Source organism: Rhinatrema bivittatum, chromosome 5 (genome assembly GCF_901001135.1).
Source record: "Rhinatrema bivittatum chromosome 5, aRhiBiv1.1, whole genome shotgun sequence".
Classification (NCBI taxonomy): Eukaryota; Metazoa; Chordata; class Amphibia; order Gymnophiona; family Rhinatrematidae; genus Rhinatrema; species Rhinatrema bivittatum.
Window position 1 is genome coordinate 112506850 of NC_042619.1, and position 23966 is coordinate 112530815.

The 23966-nt window shown below is 44.5% G+C and overlaps 1 protein-coding gene across 1 annotated transcript in view; it reads left to right on the top strand.

Annotated features, from left to right (window-relative positions):
* The first annotated feature begins 22135 nt into the window (after positions 1–22135).
* The window catches only part of UFM1 (ubiquitin fold modifier 1), a 77954-nt gene continuing 76123 nt past the window's right edge, over positions 22136–23966 (top strand). The window contains exon 1 of the mRNA XM_029602746.1: positions 22136–22329. Within this exon, the coding sequence (XP_029458606.1) occupies positions 22328–22329 (2 nt within the window). The 5' untranslated portion in view covers positions 22136–22327. The remainder of the gene's footprint in view (positions 22330–23966) is intronic.

Here is a 23966-nt window from a genome sequence, read left to right on the forward strand (position 1 = left end):
AGTCAACATGGAGTTGAAAAATTGTTAGAGATGCGTGGCTACGAAAAGTTTTAAAATTTGAAAATGCTCACTGCTCCACAACACTTGAAAGAACTCAAAAAGTAAGAGAATCATATAGGGCTAGAAAACTAATTTAAAAATATTGAATTTTGCCCATAAATCTGCAACTATGTAAGCTTACAGGAAAAACAAGGAAACTGAAAATTAAGGAAGCAAAGTGTTAATATTCCAGGAGTATTCAGAAAGAGTGGCAGCAAGATGCAAATCTTTTACCCCAATTTGCTCACAATTAGTGAGGAAAAAATATGTTATACTTTGAAATTTTCAGCAAAGCTGAGAGTCTTGCATTATGGAAAACATTGATACTGTGGAATTGACACAGGCTATTCTTCAAAATTTACAAATACAGGAAGCCTAGAATGGAAAGTAAAAGCCATGTTTAAGGATTGCACTTTGTTGAAATTGGCTCAAACCATAGAGATAACAGTTGACGGAGGCCTAGATTGCATGTGAGAGAGAGAGAGAGAGAGAGAGAGAGAGAGAGAGACTATCTATAAGGCTATTGTAGTAGTTAGCTATTTATATCTCTATAGGAGGCCCACCTAGTAACTCGAGGAGAGGTTTAGGTAGTAGTGTAGGGGTTAGGGGCCACTTTTACATGCAGAGTGAGACATATAAACAGAACAGTACATTACTGTGAAGATTTGATGTTCTTAGGAGTGAGGAAACGCACAGAAGAATGAGATTTGTACAATGTTGGACTCTCTACCTGGGTAACATTAAGCTAAACCCCACCAAAGGCTCTCTCTCTCTCTCTTGCTCTTTCTCTCTCCTCCCTTCCTCTCAGGCCCTTCCCCCACTCTCCTCCCACATCTCAGGTCCTTCCCCCACTCTCCACTCACATCTCAGGCCCTTCCCCAGCCTAAAAGTGCCCAAAACGGAATTTGCGAAAAAATCGCAAATTGCATTATGGGCATAATGCACGATATCACACAGCTTAACACAATTGAAAAAGGTGTAATTATTTTTGGCGTTAAAACTATGCAATATGCGTTATGGCTTCACAAAGTGCCAAGCCAGCTCACTTTTTTGGAAATCCCAACTCCCCCTCCAGTCTTCAGGTACAATGGATGATTTTAATGGTAAGTTGCACATTTTAACTAATAGATCTGAAATGTCATTTTTTAGTTCCTTCAGAACCCTGGGGTGCATACCATCTGGTCCAGGTAATTTGCAACTCTTTAGTTTGTCAATTTGGCCTACTACATCTTTCAGGTTCACAGTGATTTGGTTCAGTTCATCTGACTCATCACCTTTGAAAACCATCTTCGGAACTGGTATCTCCCCAACATCAGCCACATTTTTTTATTTACATAGGATTAGGTATGCATGAGCTGCTTTCTATAGATTTTCAAAATCTATGTATGTAAATGACATGCAAAGCAGCTCATTGTAAGGACAGGATTTTGGCCAAAAATATGTTCAGTATTGGGAATATCATGTGATATCCACTGATTAACACGAGTTATAGTCCTATCGTGGCTTAATGAATCTCCCTATAAGTTTGTACCTGAGGCAATGGAAAGTGAAGTGATTATTGGTTTTACCATAAGAAACTAAAAACTTGAACCTTCTCAAAGTAAAGATAGATTGGAAATGTGAATGAGAGGCATGGGTATTATTTTCAATGGGTCTGGCAGTAGACATGGTTAATTGATGAGGTATTTTATGGTTATGTGTTTGTTTATATTTTAATTGCTTGTATTAATTTATGGGATGTGATATGTTTGTTTTAATCAGTTGTATATGTTTATGTTGTGTAATGCCTTGACTGATCTTATGATCAGAAGGCAATATATAAGAATCTTAAATAAAAAATAAATTTAGATTTAGAATTGCTCCAACTGTCATTTTTTGCTGCTACCTCTATAGGTCTGAGACACAGAATTCTTAAAGGCTCTTTCTCCCGTATTACTTTTGGTGAAAATAAAATTCTTTCTGGCTTTATCAAGCTGACCATATACAGAACCTGTCTGGATAATTTTTGCCCATTATATTCTGTGCAATGAGAAGAGCACAAAGAGAAAGAAAATCAATATTTTCTGGTTGGATAACATAGAATAGCAACAAAATGTAACGCAGGATATAGCACAGACAGAAAGATAAAAAGATTTCAGTTCAACTCCTCAATTACTAGACCACAACACAGAGAAATGAAGAAAGATACAAATTAACTTGGCCTTTTCTATCACTGTATTGCAGCCTGCAGCCACTGGAAAAGAGAAGTGAAAGTATATCAACCAGCACAGGCAGATAGAGAAAGATCATATCTTGTCCTGTCAGTCACCAGGAGGCTTCAAGATAGATACATCAGGCAGCTGAAAAAATTAGCATGATTATGAATTCACTTAAGACATAATCTAAATTTTTTTTCACACTGGACTAAGATCAGTATACAGGGAACCCCATCAGAGAGCCAGAAAGCAGAAAAGAGGGACTCAAGGCTGGATTCCAGCAAGCAGACACAGATAAAAATAAAACAGAAACATTTTTTAAACTTTTTTTTTATTATTACTTTTCACCATGATTACAGATATTTAAGAAAAAGCTGATGATGATTTTTTAAATTTAAGAATGGTTACTGTTAATGTTAAAAATATTTTAGAATGCTTAAATAATATTGTTCATAGTTGAAATACATATTTATAATAAAAACATCCTTAGTTTCTTGTTCATATTACCATCCAAGCCATAAGAACACACAGTAGAACACTGCTGGAATGGGAGGCGGCTGCTAAAACAGTAATAGAGTTTAACAGGGCATAGGATAAGCCCAGTTTTCTTAGTTGTTAATGTGGAGAAAGCAGAAAGCCACAATCTAGTGACACACATAGTTATTTAAGCATTCATAGCATCATACCCACCTAATTCAGCAATGGGTGCTGGAGATGCCAAAATACAAAGCAAAGAGGTTAATATGAAATGTTAGAAGTCCTAGCAGTAACCCAGTCATCCACATGGCTGGGATGTCTGAAAGAACAACCAACTGGTAGCTGGGTCTGTTTGGCAGGCTCTGTGTTCTGTAATAACTAGAAGTTCTAGAAGAAATGCAGGTGCTCTCATAGCTGGCTCTGTCTGGCAGGCTACCCAAAAAGTGTGTCATCATGCAGCAGGAGGTTCAGCACTTGAGACATGTGGTAGGAAAGGGAGTGTAATCAAAACTGTGTCTAAGAAGATAAAGGCCATAGCGAGTTATCCCTACCCCATTACTAGGAAGCGAATGAGAACTTTCCTAGGCTTCCTCGGATATTACTATAGCTTTATCCCTCACTTCACAGAAAGATCCTTGACGGCTTTTTGGTCCTGGAGGGGACTTGCGCTCATCCCAGAAGAGAAGGATAAATCCTGGGCAATCTCTCCAGTTAGTTGGCTCCCCCTACGGATCAAATGACTATCCATTAGGGATGTGAATCGTGTCCTCGATCGTCTTAACGATCGATTTCGGCTGGGAGGGGGAGGGAATCGTATTGTTGCCGTTTGGGGGGGTAAAATATCGTGAAAAATCGTGAAAAATCGTGAAAAATCGTGAAATCGTGAAAAATCTAAAAATCTAAAATCGCAAAACCGGCACATTAAAACCCCCTAAAACCCACCCCCGACCCTTTAAATTAAATCCCCCACCCTCCCGAACCCCCCCCCAAATGAGTTAAATAACCTGCGGGTCCAGCGGCGGTCCGGAACGGCAGCGGTCCGGAACGGGCTCCTGCTCCTGAATCTTGTTGTCTTCAGCCGGCGCCATTTTCCAAAATGGTGCCGAAAAATGGTGGCGGCCATAGACGAACACGATTGGACGGCAGGAGGTCCTTCCGGACCCCCGCTGGACTTTTGGCAAGTCTCGTGGGGGTCAGGAGGCCCCCCACAAGCTGGCCAAAAGTTCCTGGAGGTCCAGCGGGGGTCAGGGAGCGATTTCCCGCCGCGAATCGTTTTCGTACGGAAAATGGCGCCGGCAGGAGATCGACTGCAGGAGGTCGTTCCCTCGCTGAACGACCTCCTGCAGTCGATCTCCTGCCGGCGCCATTTTCCGTACGAAAACGATTCGCGGCGGGAAATCGCTCCCTGACCCCCGCTGGACCTCCAGGAACTTTTGGCCAGCTTGTGGGGGGCCTCCTGACCCCCACGAGACTTGCCAAAAGTCCAGCGGGGGTCCGGAAGGACCTCCTGCCATCCAATCGTGTTCGTCTATGGCCGCCGCCATTTTTCGGCGCCATTTTGGAAAATGGCGCCGGCTGAAGACAACAAGATTCAGGAGCAGGAGCCCGTTCCGGACCGCTGCCGTTCCGGACCGCCGCTGGACCCGCAGGTTATTTAACTCATTTGGGGGGGGTTCGGGAGGGTGGGGGATTTAATTTAAAGGGTCGGGGGTGGGTTTTAGGGGGTTTTAGTGTGCCGGCTCACGATTCTAACGATTTATAACGATAAATCGTTAGAATCTCTATTGTATTGTGTTCCATAACGGTTTAAGACGATATTAAAATTATCGGACGATAATTTTAATCGTCCTAAAACGATTCACATCCCTACTATCCATAGGGCCTTTCATTTCCTTGGAGGCAGGGGTAGATGTTATAGGTTTTATATTTCTTTTCTTCCCCATAAGGAGCTCTCCACAAATTTCCTTCCAGGGGCGCGCCCCTTTGGCGCGCCGGTGGCTGCGCGCCGCTGTGCCGGTCTTTAAGTAGCACAGCCCCGTCAGCTGGCAATGACGTCAGGGTTTGGGAGGCGGGTTCAGCGACTCACCGGAGCAGTCCCCCTCGTCCTCTCGCGATCTCACTCGTACCCGGAAGGCTTCCGGTTCTCCTCAGCTGTGCCGGTCTTTAAGTAGCACAGCCCCGTCAGCTGGCAATGACGTCAGGGTTTGGGAGGCGGGTTCAGCGACTCACCGGAGCAGTCCCCCTCGTCCTCTCACGATCTCACTCGTACCCGGAAGGCTTCCCAGTGTCATTCAGAATTTAAACTGCTAGGCATGACCTATGTGTTGTTAAATGTTGAGTGCATGTGTGGTAAAAAATAAACTTATATGAGATGTTCCATCTCATCCATTATGTTCAGCAAACCAAAGGTTACTCCAGCTATCTTCTAGCCAGCAGTATAGACTCCATTTGACTCAAGCTAGAACATTTTCAAACACTACTCCAGCAGTATGGAATAATTTATCAATATATCTTAGGCAGTTAATTGATGTAATACAGTTCAGAAAGTCTGTGAAGGCCATTTTGGTCCAAGAGGCATTTGAATAATGGCCAGTTTAGACTATATTTTGAATTAGCCTCTCTATTATGTTTTTATTTATATTGACTTTATGTTCCAGTGTTTTATGTTATGTTCTGATTTGATATAACATGTTTTATGATCTTTATGTTATCTACACTGAACATTACTGGAAGTTGCAGAATATAAGATTTTAAATAAATAAATAAATAAATACATAATCTAGCATAATAAATAAAGGAGGAGGAAATGGAATTCCTTCCCACAGATGCAGAGCTGAAGGGGCTGCAGAAGTCAGAGCCTACGGAGACAGAGGAACCAGTCTGAACAGAAAGAGCAACAGTCAGCAACCTAATAATAGACGCAACTTATTAACAGAGAATCACTGTTTTGTTTGTCATGGGTGGTTGTGGATGGGTTTTCTTACATGTATCATGCAGCAAAGGGATCTAAAAGGAAGCTGAAGGTTACAAGTTAAAAGTGTAATTGAGAAAACCCCAAGCCACAGGAGGGAGGTGCCAAACAGGCAGACCCCCTTGATAGGGGTTGCCAAAGAAAGACACGTAAAAGCTGCACTAGAAAAGATTGCCAGAGAGAGTGAAACCTGTGCTGCAGAGTTAATTGTTTGCTGAGCTAGCCTGAACAATGTGGAATTACTTGTGCTGAGAATGCTGACCTACTTTCGCTGGGCTAGCTAAGAGAGCTGTGGAATTACTGATGCTAAGAGAGCTGGCCTATTTTCTTAAGAAAGCATAAGAACTATAAGTTAATGCTGAGGCCCCAACTTACTTGGAATTGTATCTATTAACTTTTTGAATTACAAACTGTTTTGATACCAAGAGGAGAACTATCTGCAGAAGTTCAGGCTGTGTTGGACGATACTGGACATCCACAATATTCTGTGTGGAACCCTCATTTGTAACACAGAGATAAATAAAAATCTTTGCCAGTGATCACACTCTGTGGTTTGCTGCTGGGATGTATCCTTAGCAGTATGGACTGGATAACTGGGCAGAATGGATGAACTGGATGTTCTTCCTCTGCATAATTTTAAATGTTACTATGTTAAAGATAAAAAAAGAATTCCATCTACAGAGGAAAATCCATATAGGAGTGATTATTTAGAAGCAGCTATTTTACAACAACTTATTTTTACCAGTGGACACAAACAAAGGTACCATATTCTTTCTGTTTTCTTTGGTTATTTACCTGTCTTTCAATGTCCAAACAATTCACTGATTGATGAAATGGCAGGGTTAGTTACTGAGTATAGCACTGATGAGGTAAAAAAGTTTTATTGTCCTTCTCTGTCCAATTTAGCTTATGATAGCAGATTAATATTCATTGAAGTTATATTCATCAGACTGATATTTATAGTCAGGCCGATACAGTAAGGAGCAGTAGGAGGAGGTGCGTTAGTGCCGGGCACACCCGCGTTTGCCGCACTCACAGTCCAGATCACCTACCGCTCGATACTGTATTAAAATTGCATGCAAATACTAGCCGCGTCCAACGCGCGTCCAATGCACATCCATGAAGCGCAATCCATTTTACTGTATAGGCGCTTATACAGCGCCTATACAGTATCCTGGGTGCGCTGGTACATGTCATTTCAAATGACATTTGAAATGACAGGTACCAGGAAGTGGATACAGGAGAAGGGCTGACTGACCCCCTAACTAACCCCGTAACTCCTCCCCCTCCAGTACTCCTTCCTCTCAATAGGCCAGGCCATCCTCCCCCTGAGCCCCAGCCACCCCCTGACTCCCCCCCTAACTCCCTCCAAACTTTCTGCCAGCCCCCGCTCACCTGCCCTGGCCACATCCATCTCCCGCGCTGACAGTTCCGGAGCAGCCCCAGTCCTCTCTCCCCTGCTCCCGGGGGCAGCCGGCGGCGGCGAGAGCGGCTTCGGCAGCCCGGGGTGGATCGGGCGCTCCCCATGGCTCCCTATTCTCTAAAAGGTAATGCGTGCACGCTGTGACCTCGGATGTCACACGCCGTGACCTGAGCACCCGGCTGGACGTTCGAGGTCACGGCGTGCACGCATTACCTTTTAGAGAATAGGGAGCCATGGGGAGCGCCTGATCCGCCCCGGGCTGCAAAAACCGCTCTCGCCGCCGCCGGCTGCCCCCGGGAGGAGGGGAGAGAGGACTGGGGCTGCTCTGGAGCTGTCAGCGCGGGAGATGGATGCGGTCAGGGCAGGTGAGCGGGGGCTGGCGGAAAGTTTGGGGGGAGTTAGGGGGGAGTCAGGGGGTGGCTGGGGCTCAGGGGGAGGATGGCCTGGCCTATTGAGAGAAAGGAGTCCTGGAGGGGGAGGAGTTAGGGGGTCAGTCAGCCCCTGGGGCTGCTCAGGAGCAGTCAGCGCGGGAGATGGGCATCCATGTACTCGCCCAGGGCAGGTGAGCGGGGGCTGGCGGAAAGTTTGCTCGGTCTTGTCCCGGGGAGTTAGGGGGTCAGGCAGTGAAGCGGGGCTGGCTGGGGCTGCTCTGTGGCCCGTGAAATTTCATCTTGGCTTGCCTGATGCTCCACACTAACGCAGGGGTAGGGGTAGGCGGTAAATTAGCAGGTTAAACGCGCGGCAAAACTGCAGGTTTAAAAAGCGATAATCGGGCCACGCTGGCTGGGGCTCAGGGGGAGGTGCACATTTGTGCAAGGGGGTGCAAGGGGGTGCACATTTGTGCAACCTGCGCGCGCCGAGCCCAGCGCGCGCTGCCTGTTCCCTCCGAGGCCCCTCCGATTTCGGAGCGGCCTCAGAGGGAACTTTCCTTCGCCCTCTCCCCACCTTCACCTCCCTTACCCTACCTAACCCACCCCCCCGGCCCTATCTAACCCCCCCCCCCCTTACCTTTGTTGGCAGATTTACGCCTGCTGAAAGCAGACGTAAATCTGCACGTGCCAGCGGGCTGCTGGCGCGCCATCACCCAACCCGGGGGCTGGTCCGGAGGCCTCGACCACGCCCCCGGGCCGGCGCCACACCCCCTGGGCCCGCCCCCGAAATGCCGCGTCACCCCCCGAAACGCTGCGTCATTTCGGGAACACCCCCGACACGCCCCCTCCCCACCCCTTTTACGAAGCCCCGGGACTAACGCGCATCCCAGGGCTCTGCGCACGCCGGCGGCCTATGCAAAATAGGCACGCCGGCGCGCGAGGGCCCTGCGCACGTAAATCCGGCCGGATTTAAGCGTGCAGAGCATTTAAAATCCAGCCGATTCTGTATGTAGAAATGGTATACAAGTTTCACTGAATGTCATGGATTTCAGATTGAGAACTTATTCAAAGTGTGGCCTTTTCTTTGTAATATTAAAGTAAAATAAAATAGCACAACTGTACTGGAACAGAGTTATTCTAATTTTTTATAAATGAGCTATGAGATAAAAGATAAAATCCTGAAAGCAACAGCAGAAAATTAAACAGCTGATTACAAGGCAAAGTAGAGGAGAGGAAGGAGAAATGGTTATGAGGAACTAATGATTTTGCATAAGTGAGTACTTCTGTACCAAGAATTTTTTGACCCATTTGATCTGTAGTTTACATGTACTTGACATTTATTTATTTATTTGCAGTTTTTATATACCAACATTTGTTTAGTAACCTCACATCGGTTCACAATTAACAGAAACATTGCAACTGTGCTAAATAAAACGAACATTTGCAACAGTGCTTTACAATTAACTTAACTTATTAACCACGGGGGTTAATAAAATATAAAATATAAAATATAAAAAATGTGGGCTGGATTTTAAAAGCCCTGCGTGCGTAAATCCGGCTGGATTTACGCACGCAGGGCACTCGCATGCTGGCGCACCTATTTTGCATGGGCCGCCGGCGCATGCATAGCCCCGGGATGTGCGAAAGTCCCGGGACTTCGTAAAAGGGGCGGGAGGGAGCATGTCCGGGAGGCATGTCGGGGGTCAGGGGGCGGTTCGGGGCAGGTCTGGGGCGTGGCCGAGGCCTCCGGACCAGCCCCCGGGTTGGAAGATGGCACACCAGCAGCCCGCTGGCACGCACAGATTTACAGCTGCCTCGGGTAGGTGTAAATCTGCCGACAACGGTAGGGGGGGTTTAGATAGGGCCAGGGGGTGGGTTAGGGAGGGGAAGGGAGGGGAAGTGGAAGGAAAGTTCCCTCCGAGGCCGCTCCGATTTCGGAGCGGCCTCGGAGGGAACAGGCAGCGCGCGCCGGGCTCGGCGCGTGCAGGTTGCACAAATGTGCACTCCCTTGCGCGTGCCGACCCCAGATTTTATAAGATACGCGCGGCTACGCACGTATCTTATAAAATCCAGCGTACTTTTGTTCGCGCGCGCGCTGTTTTTGAAAATGTACCCCTATGTGTTTTAGCTCTAGAAAACTTATTCATTGTTTTCTCAGAACCTATGGACTGTGTGATTTATAAATCTTTGTGACATACAAAGTGATCCTTCCTTTTTAGGATCCCAGGGGATTCCTGAAACAGACTACCCAATAAAAGTCCAAGGGAACACTCTGCAAGTTAGTCAGCAACTGGCCAGCAAATAAGATGGAACATTTTGTAAGAACATAAAAACATAAGAAATTGCCATGCTGGGTCAGACCAAGGGTCCATCAAGCTCAGCATCCTGTTTCCAACAGAGGCCAAACCAGGTCACAAGAACCTGGCAATTACCCAAACACAAAGAAGATCCCATGCTTCTGATGCAATTAATAGCAGTGGCTATTCCCTAAGTAAACTTGATTAATAGCAGTTAATGCACTTCTTCTCCAAGAATTTATCCAAACCTTTTTTGAACCCAGCTACACTAACTGCACTAACCACATCCTCTGGCACCAAATTCTAGAGCTTAAATGTGCGTTGACTGAAAAATAATTTTCTCCGATAAGTCTTAAATGTGCCATTTGCTAACTTCATGGAATGCGTCCTAGTCCTTCTATTATCCGAAAGTGTAAATAACCGACTCACATCTACTTGTTCAAGACCTCTCATGATCTTAAAGACCTCTATCATATCCCCCCTCAGCCGTCTCTTCTCCAAGCTAAACAGCCCTAACCTCTTCAGCCTTTCCTCATAGGGGAGCTGTTCCATCCCCTTTATCATTTTGGTTGCCCTTTTCTGTACCTTCTCCATCACAACTATATCTTTTTTGAGATGCGATGACCAGAGTTGTACACAGTATTCAAAGTGCAGTCTCACCATGGAGCGATACAGAGGCATTATGACATTCTACCTTATATAAGTCCAGTAAGTCTTATACAATTTTTTTCTTGTGGTATTTGCTTTATGTATTTCTGCCTTTTCTATAATAAATCAACAGATTAAAAGAATTATTTATTACATGCTAAATAAGTCAGTAAGTATGATAGATTATAAATAAATAGAATGAAATAACAAATAATATTAATATAATACATTACAAAATTATTAAATATAGTGCAATAAAAATAATACAATTGAATTTACCCAATAACAGTCAGGAAAGAAAATACATTCCATGAAAAATTTGTATAACACATGAATAAAAATAAAAGTCATAAAATAAAACCAAACAATAACCAAGAAATAACATAAAACCAGATTACCACAAGATTACTCAAATATTATTTAAACCTTTAGCTTACTCAAACCCTAATGCCTGTTTAAAAAGCTATTTTAATTGCATTTTTGAACTGAGAAACATTCTGCAACATCCTGATTTCTATAGGTAAACTATTCCATAGCACTAACACACAATTTTGTATGTACTAAATGGATAGCTCTCAAAGAAGGTACTGCAAGTAAAGCAGCCTGAGAAGATCTCAGTCTGCTAAATGGTTGGTATGGCTTTAAAAGCTGTCTAAGATAAAGAGGACACAACAAACAGAGAACTTTAAAAGCCATAAGAAGATGTTTAAACTGAATGTGCCATATCACAGGAAGCCAATGTAGTCCAAACAGAGCCAGATAAGTCACTATTTATCTGTGTCAAGATGATTATCCATAGTATGAGAAGAGTCAAACAAAACTCTCAAAATTCTGATGCAATCGCTAGGGATTAAAATTACACCTCCCAGCATAAGAGCTAATTTCTAATGATCCCACATAAGCTTTATTTTATTAAAAGAGATTCTTCTTATTTTGATTACAAAACAGCTCTCTGTGCATTGGAAAGCTTTTAGCATACATTTAAGTACATTTGTTTATTGCCATGAAAATCCATAGCTATGGAAAGTATGACTCTTTTTTCAACTACTACAGTACCTGAATATAATCTGCTTTGAAGTGCCAAAAAGGGAAATATAAATCAAATAAATAAATAGATAAGAACAAAAGAAATTGCCATGCTTGGTCAGACCAAGGGTCCATCAAGCCCAGCATCCTGTTTCCAACAGAGGCCAAACCAGGCCACAAGTACCTGGCAATTACCCAAACACTAACTAGATCCCATGCTACTGATGCAATTAATAGCAGTGGCTATTCCCTAAATAAACTTGATTAATAGTAGTTAATGGACTTCTCCTCCAAGAATTTATCCAAACTTTTTTTGAACCCAGCTACACTAACTGCACTAACCACACCCTCTGGCAACAAATTCCAGAGCTTAATTGTGCATTGAGTGAAAATCCCTTCCCAACCCACAAAACGTCAGTCTTATTTGGATTCTAACATGATTTATTTGCAAGTAATAATAATCTAATCTCTTCCAATCCCTGATTTATAATAGTTCTTTTTACTGTTGTAAACTGAGAATTTGTACTGAATACATTAAATATTGCTGTTTTATTCACACCTCACATCTAAGTCAAAAGTGAGATGTTGAAGTACTACAATAGGTACCAAAGGACTAAGAAGATTATGTGTAAGAAAAAAAAGGTTATGTTGGTATTTGATGCCCTACTCATAATCAGATAAATTTTAAAACCTGTGCGAGCGTCCATGTGTGCTCAGTTCCCAGCGCGCACAAGGACACGCCAATTTTATAACATGTGCGCGCACACATGTGCACCAGATTTTGTATCGGCACGTATGTGCACATGAGTGCCCATTCACGTGCATTAGGGATGTGCAGCAGGGATGGATTCGACCGATTCGGTATTCGTATTCGTCGGGACCCAAATCCATTGCATCTGTTTTCGGGGGACCCCGATTTGTCCATTAGTTACATATGGTATTCGTTTCCCATTAAAGTTGAAAAAAAACCCATCGGCACAAGATGGTGCCATTGGTCAGCCCCGGTAGCCCCTATGACATAGTAAGGACAAAGGCTATCGGCGCCATTTTGAATACCGGCAGCCGATGGCCCGAGTGCAGAAAATCGCTCCAGGACCTCCGCTGGATCACCAGGGACTTTTGGCAAGTCTTGGAGGGGTCAGGAGGGTGGGGGTTTTATTTGTTAATGATACTTTGCATTCGTGGGGGTTCGCCATATGTTTCGGAACCCCATGAATGCAACGAATAGGGACCTATACGTTGTGGATTGCGCATTCATTCAAAACGAATGCACATCCCTAACGCACATAGGAGGGGGAATTTTTTAAAAAAAACGCGTGGCAACAAAAGTAGGTCTACCCCAATAAAGGAGCAGACATGGAGGGAACTTCTCTAACCCCCTTCCTGACCTTCCTCCCTTTTCCCCTCTCCTCCCCGACCCCTAATCCCTACCTATCTACCCTCATTTTTTTTGTTATGGAACTTACCTGTTCCACAAGCCGGCTGGCTGCCAGCTCACACTTCCCCGGGACAGGGTCTAATGGCTGCTGTCCCAGTCATCTCCCGCCCCCTCCCCCACCCACCCAAATGCCTCCCCCGGCCCGCCCCTTTGACAAAGCCCAGCACTTCTGGTGCACGCATGGCCCAGCCACGTGCATGTCTACCAGGATTTGCATGCACCTGGCTACTACATATCTTTAAATTTCTACCAAAATGATCAGTAATAAATCCCTAGATTCATCAAAAAGTTTTAATAATGCAGTGATAACGCCCGTGCTAAGAAAAAGGGGAGTGTTACCACACCATGCAGTCATTTATTTCTTCACATCAGTATTATCACACTGTGTGGTAAGTTTACACTCTATTTTTTGCATCTGGGGGGGGGGGGAGAGAGAGAGAGAGAGAGAGAGAGACTGAGACTATCTACAAGGCCCTTGAGGTAGTTAGTTATTTATATCTCTATAGGAGGTCCATCTAATAACTCGAGGTGAGGTTTAGGTAGTAGTGTAGGGGTTAAGGGCAACTTTTATATGCAGCGTGAGATGTACGAACAGATCAGTACACTCTTGTGAAGATTTGGTGTCCTTTGGAGTGAGGAAACTCACACAAAAATGAGATTTGTACAATGTTCTCTCAACCTAGCTTGATGGACTCACTATCTGAGTAACATCAAGTCTTGCAGGTCCCCATCGTTGACAGGCGGAGCTGACTGAAGAAGACGCCCAACTGGAGTTTCACCTACATCAGCCCTCGTTCCCCTTAGGTTGAAACCTTGGGTGCCGGGGCTGGCTGGACTTAGGTGCGGGGCCTCTGGGCAGGTGAAGATCCATTGAGATGAGGGTATGATGGGCCAGCACTGGAAACACGTGGAGTCAAGTTCGGGCTGAGGTCCAGGCGGGCAGCATTCAAGTGATGTTGTCGTTCAGGCCATGGTCAGGGGCAGGCGGAGATCAAGCAGTGTCAAGGTCCAAGCCGAGATCATAGCCAGAAGGTAAATCCAAGATAAAGCCAGAAGCTTGTCTGAGATGAAAAGCCAGAAGTCCAATTCAAGTGTTGAGGAATGAAGAAGGGCAGAGAAGAAGAGGGACCACGAGAGCAAGACAGATGCTGAAGACAGACAAAGAAGTAACTGACCACGAAGACAGGAACTCAGAAGACAACCAGACTGCAAGAAATCAGGAACCAAACACAAGGATTCAGGAGTACATTCAGCATGATCAGGAACCAGGAACAAGAATCAGGAATCAGGAACAGGATTCCCACCACTGGCCCTTTAAATAGCCGAAGAAACAAGTCAACATTAAACAAATCAAACTTCAAGGGGAAATAACCTTCTGAAAACAAAATGAAACTAATTTTTTACCCCTGCACATCCCTAGCAAAAATTTCAAGCACAACTTCTCTATAGTCTAGATTCACCATTTTATCTTGGCTCAGACTCTTTTGAGAGTGGGAACCTACAAAGGCCTAATGAATGATATTCTCTGAAGCTCTATGGAGGGCAATCCTGTGAACACTCCAGATGTATAAGTTCCTTAAATCAGGATAGATGGTCCCCCAAGTATGTGAAGTGGTAAGTGCCACTGTGAGATGACCAAGCAACTTTCTTAGGCAACTTCTATGTTCTTATGCAATCTTACATTTAATTGCATGTGACTCAGTAAAGTGAAGTAACATCATCATAGAGATACCTGCACAGGAGACTACCTTAGTAGTTGGAGCTTGTAAGCTCACACTTAAGTTAGGTGATAAAAACTAGGGACATGCATTTGTTTTAAACAAAGTTTAAAAGCGCAAAGAATAAGGGCAATTTATTCCATTCAGGGGGCCATGGAAGAATTGCAGGCCCCCGAATTAAACAAATCCTATTTCTTGCATTCATTTAAAAATAATGTATCGGGCTTAGGCTTAGGCCCAAAGCTAGGGCCTCTCCTAGCTATAGGCTGTGGCCTTGTTGGGCCGCGACCTATGCCAGAGCTTAATGCCAAGTTCTCGGCCAAGGCCCGGGTCCTATGCCAGGGCCTCAGCTGAGATCCAAGAATAAGCCTAGGACCCACATACAAATTTTACGGGGTCAGGAAATTTAATGACCCCCACTTACCAGATCCATTGTGATCCAAAGCCATGGCCAGGCCAGGTGCAGATGCCTGGAACTGGGCTCTAGCCCTATGGTGGAACTTGGTCTGGAGACCAGGTCCCGACATTAGTGCCTTGGCCTGGACCCAGTCCCAAAGCCAGGGCCTGGTCTGAAGGCAGTCCAATTAGGCTGCCATACATCAAAATGGCATCCTCTACTGGAGAGAATGTGTCAGAGTTAATTAAAACCAGCACAAACCCAGCAGATGGCATCAGTTCAAGAAAAGAGAAGAAGAAATAAGACATGGTGAGAGGAGCTCTAAGGCCTGGGCTCCAGGTATGGACCTGACCCTGGATGAAGGCCCAAGCACCAGGTCAAAGGTAGCGCCGGCGCCATTTTGTTTTTTTGTCCCCCGACGTCAGGAGCATAGGAGATCGCTCCCGGACCCCTGCTGGACCCCCAGGGACTTTTGGCTAGCTTGGGGGGGCCTCCTGACCCCCACAAGACTTGCCAAAAGTCCAGCGGGGGTCCGGAACGATCTCCTACCGCGAATCGTTTTTCCGTACGGAAAAACGATTCGACTGCAGGAGGTCGTTCCGGACCCCCGCTGGACCCCCAGGGACTTTTGGCCAACTTGGGGGGCCTCCTGACCCCCACAAGACTTGCCAAAAGTCCAGCGGGGGTCCGGAACGACCTCCTGCAGTCGAATCGTGTTGCCGTACGGCCGGCGCCATTTTGCGCAAAATGGCGCCGGCCGTACGGCAACACGATTCGACTGGACTTTTGGCAAGTCTTGTGGGGGTCAGGAGGCCCCCCCAAGCTGGCCAAAAGTCACTGGGGGTCCAGCAGGGGTCCGGAACGACCTCCTGCAGTCGAATCGTTTTTCCGTACGGAAAAAACGATTCGCGGTAGGAGATCGCTCCCGGACCCCTGCTGGACTTTTGGCAAGTCTTGTGGGGGTCAGGAGGCCCCCCCAAGCTGGCCAAAAGTCCCTGGGGGTCCAGCGGGGTCCGGGAGCGATCTCCTACGCTCCTGACGTCGGGGGACAAAAAAACAAAATGGCGCCGGCGCTACCTTTGACCTGCCGGTCAAAGGTAGCGCCGGCGCCATTTCTACAACGCACGGAGGTCCGAGAGTAAAAGATCACACCGGGACCCTTCCTCTGGACCCCAGGTAATTTAAGGCATTTTGGGGGGGTTCGGGAGGGTGGGGGATTTATTTTAAAGGGTCGGGGTGGGTTTTAGGGTTGTTTTAGTGTGCCGGTTTTCCTGCCCTCCCCCTTCCCCTCCCCCCCACTGGACCCCAGGTAATTTAAGGCATTTTGGGGGGGTTCGGGAGGGTGGGGGATTTATTTTAAAGGGTCGGGTGGGTTTTAGGGATGTTTTAGTGTGCCGGTTTTCGATTTACACGATTTACACGATATTTAAAAAACCCAAACTGCGACGATCCGATTCCCTCCCCCTCCCAGCCGAAATCGATCGTTAAGACGATCGATCACACGATTCACATCTCTAGTAGTTACATGATGTTAGGTTCCATTTTAGGAGTTACCACCCAGGAAAAAGATCTGGGTGTCATAGTTGATATTACATTGAAATTGTCGGCTCAGTGTGCTGTGGTGGTGAAAAAAGCAAACAGAATATTAGGAATTATTAGGAAGTGAATGGAAAATAAAATGGAGGATGTCATAATGCCTCTGTATCGCTCCATGGTTTGACTGCTCATTAAATACTGGATGCAATTCTGGTCGCCGCATCTCAAAAAGGATATAGTTGCACTGGAGAAAGTACAGAGAAGGGCAACCAAAATGATAAAGGGGAAGGAACGGCTCCCCTATGAGGAAAGACTAAAGAAATTAGGGCTGGTCAGCTTGGAGAAGAAATAGCTGAGAGGGGATATGATAAAGGTCTACAAAAGCTTGAAAGGACTTGAACAGGTAAATGTGAAATGGTTATTTACTCTTTCAGATAATACAAAGATTAGGGGGCACTCCATGAAGTTAGCAAGAAGCACATTTAAAACAAATCGTAGAAAATTCTTTTTCACTCAACATACAATTAAGCTCTGAAATTGTTGCCAGAACATGTAGTTAAGGCAGTTAATGTGGCTGGGTTTAAAAAAAAAACAGTTAACAGTTTGGATACAAAATCAGGCATGCATGTATGTGCGGGCATCATATTTTATAACATGTGTGTGGTGATGCGCACATGTTATAAAAGTGCGTTCATGTGCGCCCGCCGGGAACCGCGTGCCCATGGACACCTGTGCATTTTTTTTAATCGACCTTTATGGTTTTTGAAGAAGGTGGATGTAAAAAAGGAAAATGATTAGCAAACAGAAGGTGCAAAGGGCCTCAGAAAAAGGACAGGAAAGAATATTTGGAGAAGCTGAGAGAGGCAGAGAAGATAGTAAAGGTAAGAGCAGTGGCAGTAAAGCTAGGTGACAAGTCTTTGTTCGGATATATTAGAAGAATGGAGAGAAACCTGCAACAGAGGATATTGCTGGTACAAATTGCAGAAGCCATGGGAAAAAAAATCATCAGTATTGCAAGTGCAGCAAGGTCAGTTTTGGAGGGTGGAAGGACTGAGTAACAATAGTAGCAGAAGAGAGCACCATATGGGTAGTAAATGAAGCAGTCACAGAGAACTGCACTTTCTGGGATTACATCAACATTTCAGCAGGAGTGTTAGGCAAAGGGGAGGAATGTCATGAGTAGCATAAAGAGAAAGAAAGTATGGGTTGGAAAAATGGGAATGTTGATGATATGTTTAATATCATCCATAAATATCAAATTAATCTTTATATGTTTCTACTCTTTCTTAAAATCAGTAGAATACCTTCAAAATGGGTAAACAAATAAGAGTGGGGGTAGCTTGCTTATTATGGCGGTTACTACCCTAAACCAATTAAGCCTGATACATCAATTTGAAAGCATATACAGCGTTGCTATCTGCTTCAACAGTAGGGGGGGTGAGGAAAACAGGATTTACATTCAGACATCATCCAACAAGGCATCGATCTGTGCAATCTGGGTAAACAAGCATCGGGGTAACTTGCTTGATGCGGCAGTTAGAACACTTAACCATAAGCCTTATGCTCACTTTGATGCAACTCCAACATTACTCTCTGCATCAATGACAGGGGATGGCAGGAAATTTGAATCTAACAGTTACCAACAAGGGCCCTGAAATTGGTGATTGGTGAAACAGTTATGGAAAAATAAGTGTGGAAGCTTGCTGGGCAGACTAGATGGGCCGATTGGTCTTTTTCTGCCATCATTTCTATGTTTCTATGTTAAAATACTACTGTAATAATGAATAATGTCAACAGATTCATATGGTTGGCAGTGAAGTCAGCTTTCTTCTTTACTTGGATATAGACAATGTTCACTACTTCTCTTCTAGAAGGTCATAACTGCTTTGAGCTCTTTAGAAACAGCTTTTACCAGGTTGAACATGTGGCTACCCATGTGTTTTAAAGTTGCAATTATATATTGTTGTAGCTACTATGATACTTTTTACATGTGCATTTCGGGGTAGATTTTAAAAGGAGCGCGCATGGCGTGTGCACATGTACGCCCGATTTTATAACTTGTGCGAGCAGGCACTCACAAGTTATAAAATCAGGGGTCGGCACTTGGAACTGAAAATGAGGACTTGGACATTGAAGAGACTTGGCTCTTGGAACTGAAGACAAAGACTTGGACATTGAAGAGACGGAGGCAAGAGCAAGGAGCTCCCAGGACCCGGACACAGTTCAGGGGAGAGCTCGGAGAAGGGACTCGGAGCCAGGTACACAGAGGCGGAACTCAGTGAAGGAAGGTTAAAAGCCAGGAACCTCAGGAGACTTTCACAGCCATGGAGACATCAGGAGACGAAGGACGTGAAGACAAGGAAGACTGAAGTCACCACAGGAACATGGACGAGGGATCCAAGACAGAGGATGCCAGGCAGGAACAGAAGACGGAAGTCCAACGGAGCAGAAACAAGGAGTCCATGGGAGGACTGCTCCAAGGAGGCTCGCTCCTTGCCAAGGCGAAGGCTGAATGAGCTCAAAGCCCTTTTGTAGGGCAGAAGAGGCAACTCCCTGGGAGGAGCTACAGGTGGAGTCAACAGGACCACACCTTCACTGTCCCTTTAAGAAGGGGATAGAGGCACGACCTCGCTCCTTAGGAGAAGGGGGCAGGACCCTGGACAGCGGCCATGCTGCCACTGCAGAGTGCAGGAGGAAGCTGGGCCATTCTCTCCACTCCTTCCGGCGTGTCCACTCTGTTGCAGATCTTAGTATCATCCGCAAAAAGACAAACCTTACCTTCTATCCCGTCCGTAATATCGCTCACAAAGATATTGAACAGGACCGGTCCCAACACGGATCCTTGCGGTACACCGCTTAAAACCGCTCTTTCTTCAGAGAGAGTTCCATTTACCATCACACATTGTCTTCTGTCTGTCAACCAGTTTGCAATCCAGGCCACCACCTCGGCACTCATTCCTAAGCTTCTCATTTTATTCACCAGTCTCCTGTGTGGGACCGTATCAAAAGCTTTGCTGAAATCCAAGTAGATGACATCAAGTGCTCTTCCTTGATCCAATTCCTTGGTTACCCAGTCAAAAAGAGCTGGAGAAACTGAAAGTGGACAAAGCCATGGGGCCTGATGAAATTCATCCCAGGATACTGAGGGAGCTCAGAGATGTGCTGGCGGGTCCGCTGTGCGACCTGTTCAATAGATCCCTAGAAACGGGAGTGGTGCCGAGTGATTGGAGAAGAGCGTTGGTGGTCCCGCTTCACAAGAGTGGGAACAGAGAAGAGGCTGGTAACTACAGACCAGTTAGCCTCACTTCGGTGGTGGGAAAAGTAATGGAGTCAATGTTGAAAGAGAGAATAGTGAACTATCTACAGTCGGGAGAATTGATGGACCAGAGGCAGCATGGATTCACCAGGGGAAGATCCTGTCAGACAAATCTGATCGACTTATATGGGGGTGTTATCAGAGGTTCTGTGGGTTAACCACATGATGTTGTCACTTTCTACACTAAATTTTCTTCTTTTTTTCTTTGCTGTATGGTTTTATTTAAAAATTTCTATACTATATAGCCAATAAAATTTACAAAAGCAGATTAGAGTTAACACACATAATAAAAGCCAACATAAAATCAATTACCAACAATACATTAAAAGGTAGATTTTAAAACAAGCTCGTGCACATGCATGTACGCGGGGTTCCCAGCATGCGCACATGGACACGATCATTTTATAATATATATCAAGAAACTCAATCGATTAACCAACGAGTCCAATATGAAATAAATCTAAATACGTTAGGTTATAAAGTTTTCTCCAATATATTGCCTCGCGAACGTGAATTTTACTTCGTCGCGGTCTAGACGAGGCAATATTGAAGTGTAACCGAAGGAAATTTGGCACACGCGAATACAGCCAGACAGGTTCCTGAAGCAGCACAGGACGCGAAACGTGCACGTCGAACTGAACTCTGGACTGCATTTAAAAGTAATTGGAAGGGTATTCACTCTCCGCGGACATTGAGCTTCATAAGGGAAGTACAATTTTTATCTAAAAAGTAAAAAATTGCAATATAAATACATGGGCAAAATTGTGACCAGTGATTAAAGATGATCCCTGATGCGGCTTGAGAGCAGATATGCCAATGAGCTTGCGGGATGGTATGAGAGTCACTTGCCTATGAATACATTTCAGAATCGGTACTATTCACATATATTGGAGAAAACTTTATAACCTAACGTATTTAGATTTATTTCACGATCATTTTATAACATGCACTCGTATGTGCGGGTGGCCCGCGACTAAACTATGCACGGTGATGCAATCGGGCCTTTCCCAGTTCCCTCCCAGTCCGCTCCAATTAAGGAGCAGACTAGGAGGGAACTTTCCTTTAGCCCTACTCTTCCTCCCTTTTCCCCTCTCCTCCTTGACCCCTAAACTAACCATATCTATCCCCCTTTTTTTTTTTATTTTCATATTTACTGCTCCTTGGGAGGAGAAGTAAACTCCACGTGCCGGCAGTGGCTAATGGCACTGTCCCGGCCTGCCCTGCTCAGACCACACCTCTGACCAGGCCCTTTTGCAGGGCCCGGCACTTCTGCACCTAATGGAGGTTATGTGCGTGGCAGGGCCCATTATAAAATGCACGCAGCACACGCAAGGCCAAGCCACACGTGTAACCCCCGTTTTTTATGCGAGGCCCTTTTAAAATTGGGCCTTAAATATATAAACTACCAACTGCTTACCCCCACTCTCTAAATCATAATCCCAACTTTCCACAGCATCAAAAACCAGTGTTGTTCTGCTTGTATGGAAGTGTATGCCATAATGTACTGCTTTTTATTTAAAATCTTGCTTATAAAGTTTTTTGGGGGTTTTTTTAAGTGTCAAGCTCACTGCTAATGGAAATAGTTTCTACAGCAAATTATCAAAATGTAAAGCCTAAACTCTAAGAAGTAAACAAAAAGTGTGAGGGAACGAGGGAGTACTGATTGCCTCCTAATCATAGACGAGATATAACCAGTTTTAGGAGTATTCTTGTAAAATAAAAAATATATATATTTGCCGAATCTTGTTTGCTTTTTATTCCCCTTCCAGTTGCCTGTTCAAGTGGGCATCGAAAAGATCAGTGTATACTGGGATTATTTAGTGTTCTTTCCAAGACATGTATCATTTTCCAGCTAATTATAAAATGTTGCACAATGATTCCATGATTAGGGTTGTCAGAAATACACCTAAACTTCAGACATCTCTTGGCACCTAATTAACCCTCAGGTATACCCTAGCCCGGTTGAATTTATACTCTGCCACCTGCCCCAGGACCACACGCAGGCAGCGAACCCTGCTTTTCCTGTCACCTCTGATTGGCTGCTGCTGATTTGTCATCACTCTGCGACTGTTGGCTAGGCTGTCCGAGGCAACAACAAAAAAAAACAAAACAGAGACGCCAACAGCATAGCACGCAGCTACTCAATCGCCTAGCCCAAAACTACCCCAACTCGCACAAAAATATTTTTTTCCTGCACAACGGAAAGAAAAGTAGCCCAATTGGGGGCGTGAAATAGCCTAATCTGGCAACAGGCGCAGGAGACCATGTGACCGCAGCCAGATCAGGAAATGCGTTTCGCTGAACAGAAGTAACGTGGTGACGTACGTTTGAGGAAGCTCGTGTGGTGACGTGTTACTGCGGCGTGTGGGACCGACCGGCGCTTCCGGCTCTGCCTATCAGGACCTTCGCTTGGTTGTTGTTGTCAGTCTCTGTTTCTTGTCATCTCTCTGCTTTTATCTCCTGGTGTCCTGCAGCATGTAAGTTCGAGAGAGGTGGGCAGACTGTCCTGGTAGTGGTCTCCTGCTCTCGTTGTGCAGCAGGCTGAGGTTCGGCGTTGACACTGATTTTGTCTGCTTGTCGCCAGTCAACTGTTAGCTGATTTAATAACTGGGTTATATGGGGGGTTAAACTATATTGGTAAATGTTCGAAGTGAAATAATTCAATTATGATTCTATTCTTAAAATAGAATAGTACTAAAGAAAATCAATTATGATTCTATTCTTAAGATAGAATAGTACTATAGATGGTATTAAAGTTATTTACTTTTAGAAAGTAATTATTTCCGTTCTCTTTTATATGTAGGCATGTTAGACTGAGGACAAGAGCCTACTACTTTGCAAGCTAAAAAAAATCAAATTAATATGAGACATTGTGCATCTTGGCATATAGATCTTCTTTGTAACAGTAGCTTTTATTTATATATTCCTTCTACTTTGGGAACGGTTGTTATATCATTGTGTCCCTAGTGGGGTTGAGTGGCAGGATGTTAACCCCTCATATTGTACAGGGTCTCGTTCTCAGCCTAAAGGCTATGAAGAATCTTTCCTTCGCATATAGATCAGACATTTGTTTTGATTTTAGCCCAGAGATGTATATATAATTTCTGTTTGTAAGCCTATGTGGATATGACTTTATGGAGTAATTTTCAAAGACATACCAATGAGTTGTGTGCATAAAATTGGCATATATCTGCATAAGTAGCATTTAAACACAGCAAACAAATTTTCTGAGGGAGTGAAAGGAAATGTGTACTACTGCTGCCATACAGTTCTGGGATGGGGTTTGGAAGTACATACACATTTGTATTTTGTAATCAAAGTATGTGGATACATCAGGCAACTTTATAGAGAATAATTTTAAGTAACTGTATCAAAGTCAGCACATACATGCATAAATAGGTGCACCTGAAGTTCCACCTGTATTATAAATGATGCAGTAGAAACTGTACAGTTTATAAAATACTGCTCCAAAAGTACATGCTTATGTTTCAGTTAATGCTCATTTTTATTAATGCAGGGATTCGAATACGTTCTACACCTATTATTTAAAAGTGCATGCATGCATTTTACATGTTTGTAATATATATATGTAATACCCCTCAGTTTATGCATGGTAGCAAGTATTTTATAAAGCTGGTTGATGTACTGTATCCACATATTTCGCTTATGAAAATACTTGTGCACGTACTTCCAAGAAGCAGTTCGCTGAGACCTCCACCATTTGAAACAGACCTTCACGAGTTCACCAATACCCTCCACCACTTGCTCCTGAACCCACCACCAAAAACTGCAGATAGACGAGTCAGATTTAATATCCGTGGGTTGATTAGCAAATGTCAAAGCAGGTATGCATGTACTCCCTTTATATAAATGTGCGCATACTTGTAATCTCTACTCTAAAATGCCCTTTTTGTATGCAGGTGACAGTACATAAGTACTCCTGCCCTTCTGAAAAGTTGTTTGCCATACACAAAGGTCACTTGCATGTGATAATGCTGATTTACACTCGCAGTTCCACCTAAATCTTTGGAAAATTATTCCCATAAAATACCCACGACCTTGCATATATTGAGTTATTATATAAATGGATAAATTATGGTTTACTTCTTACTGT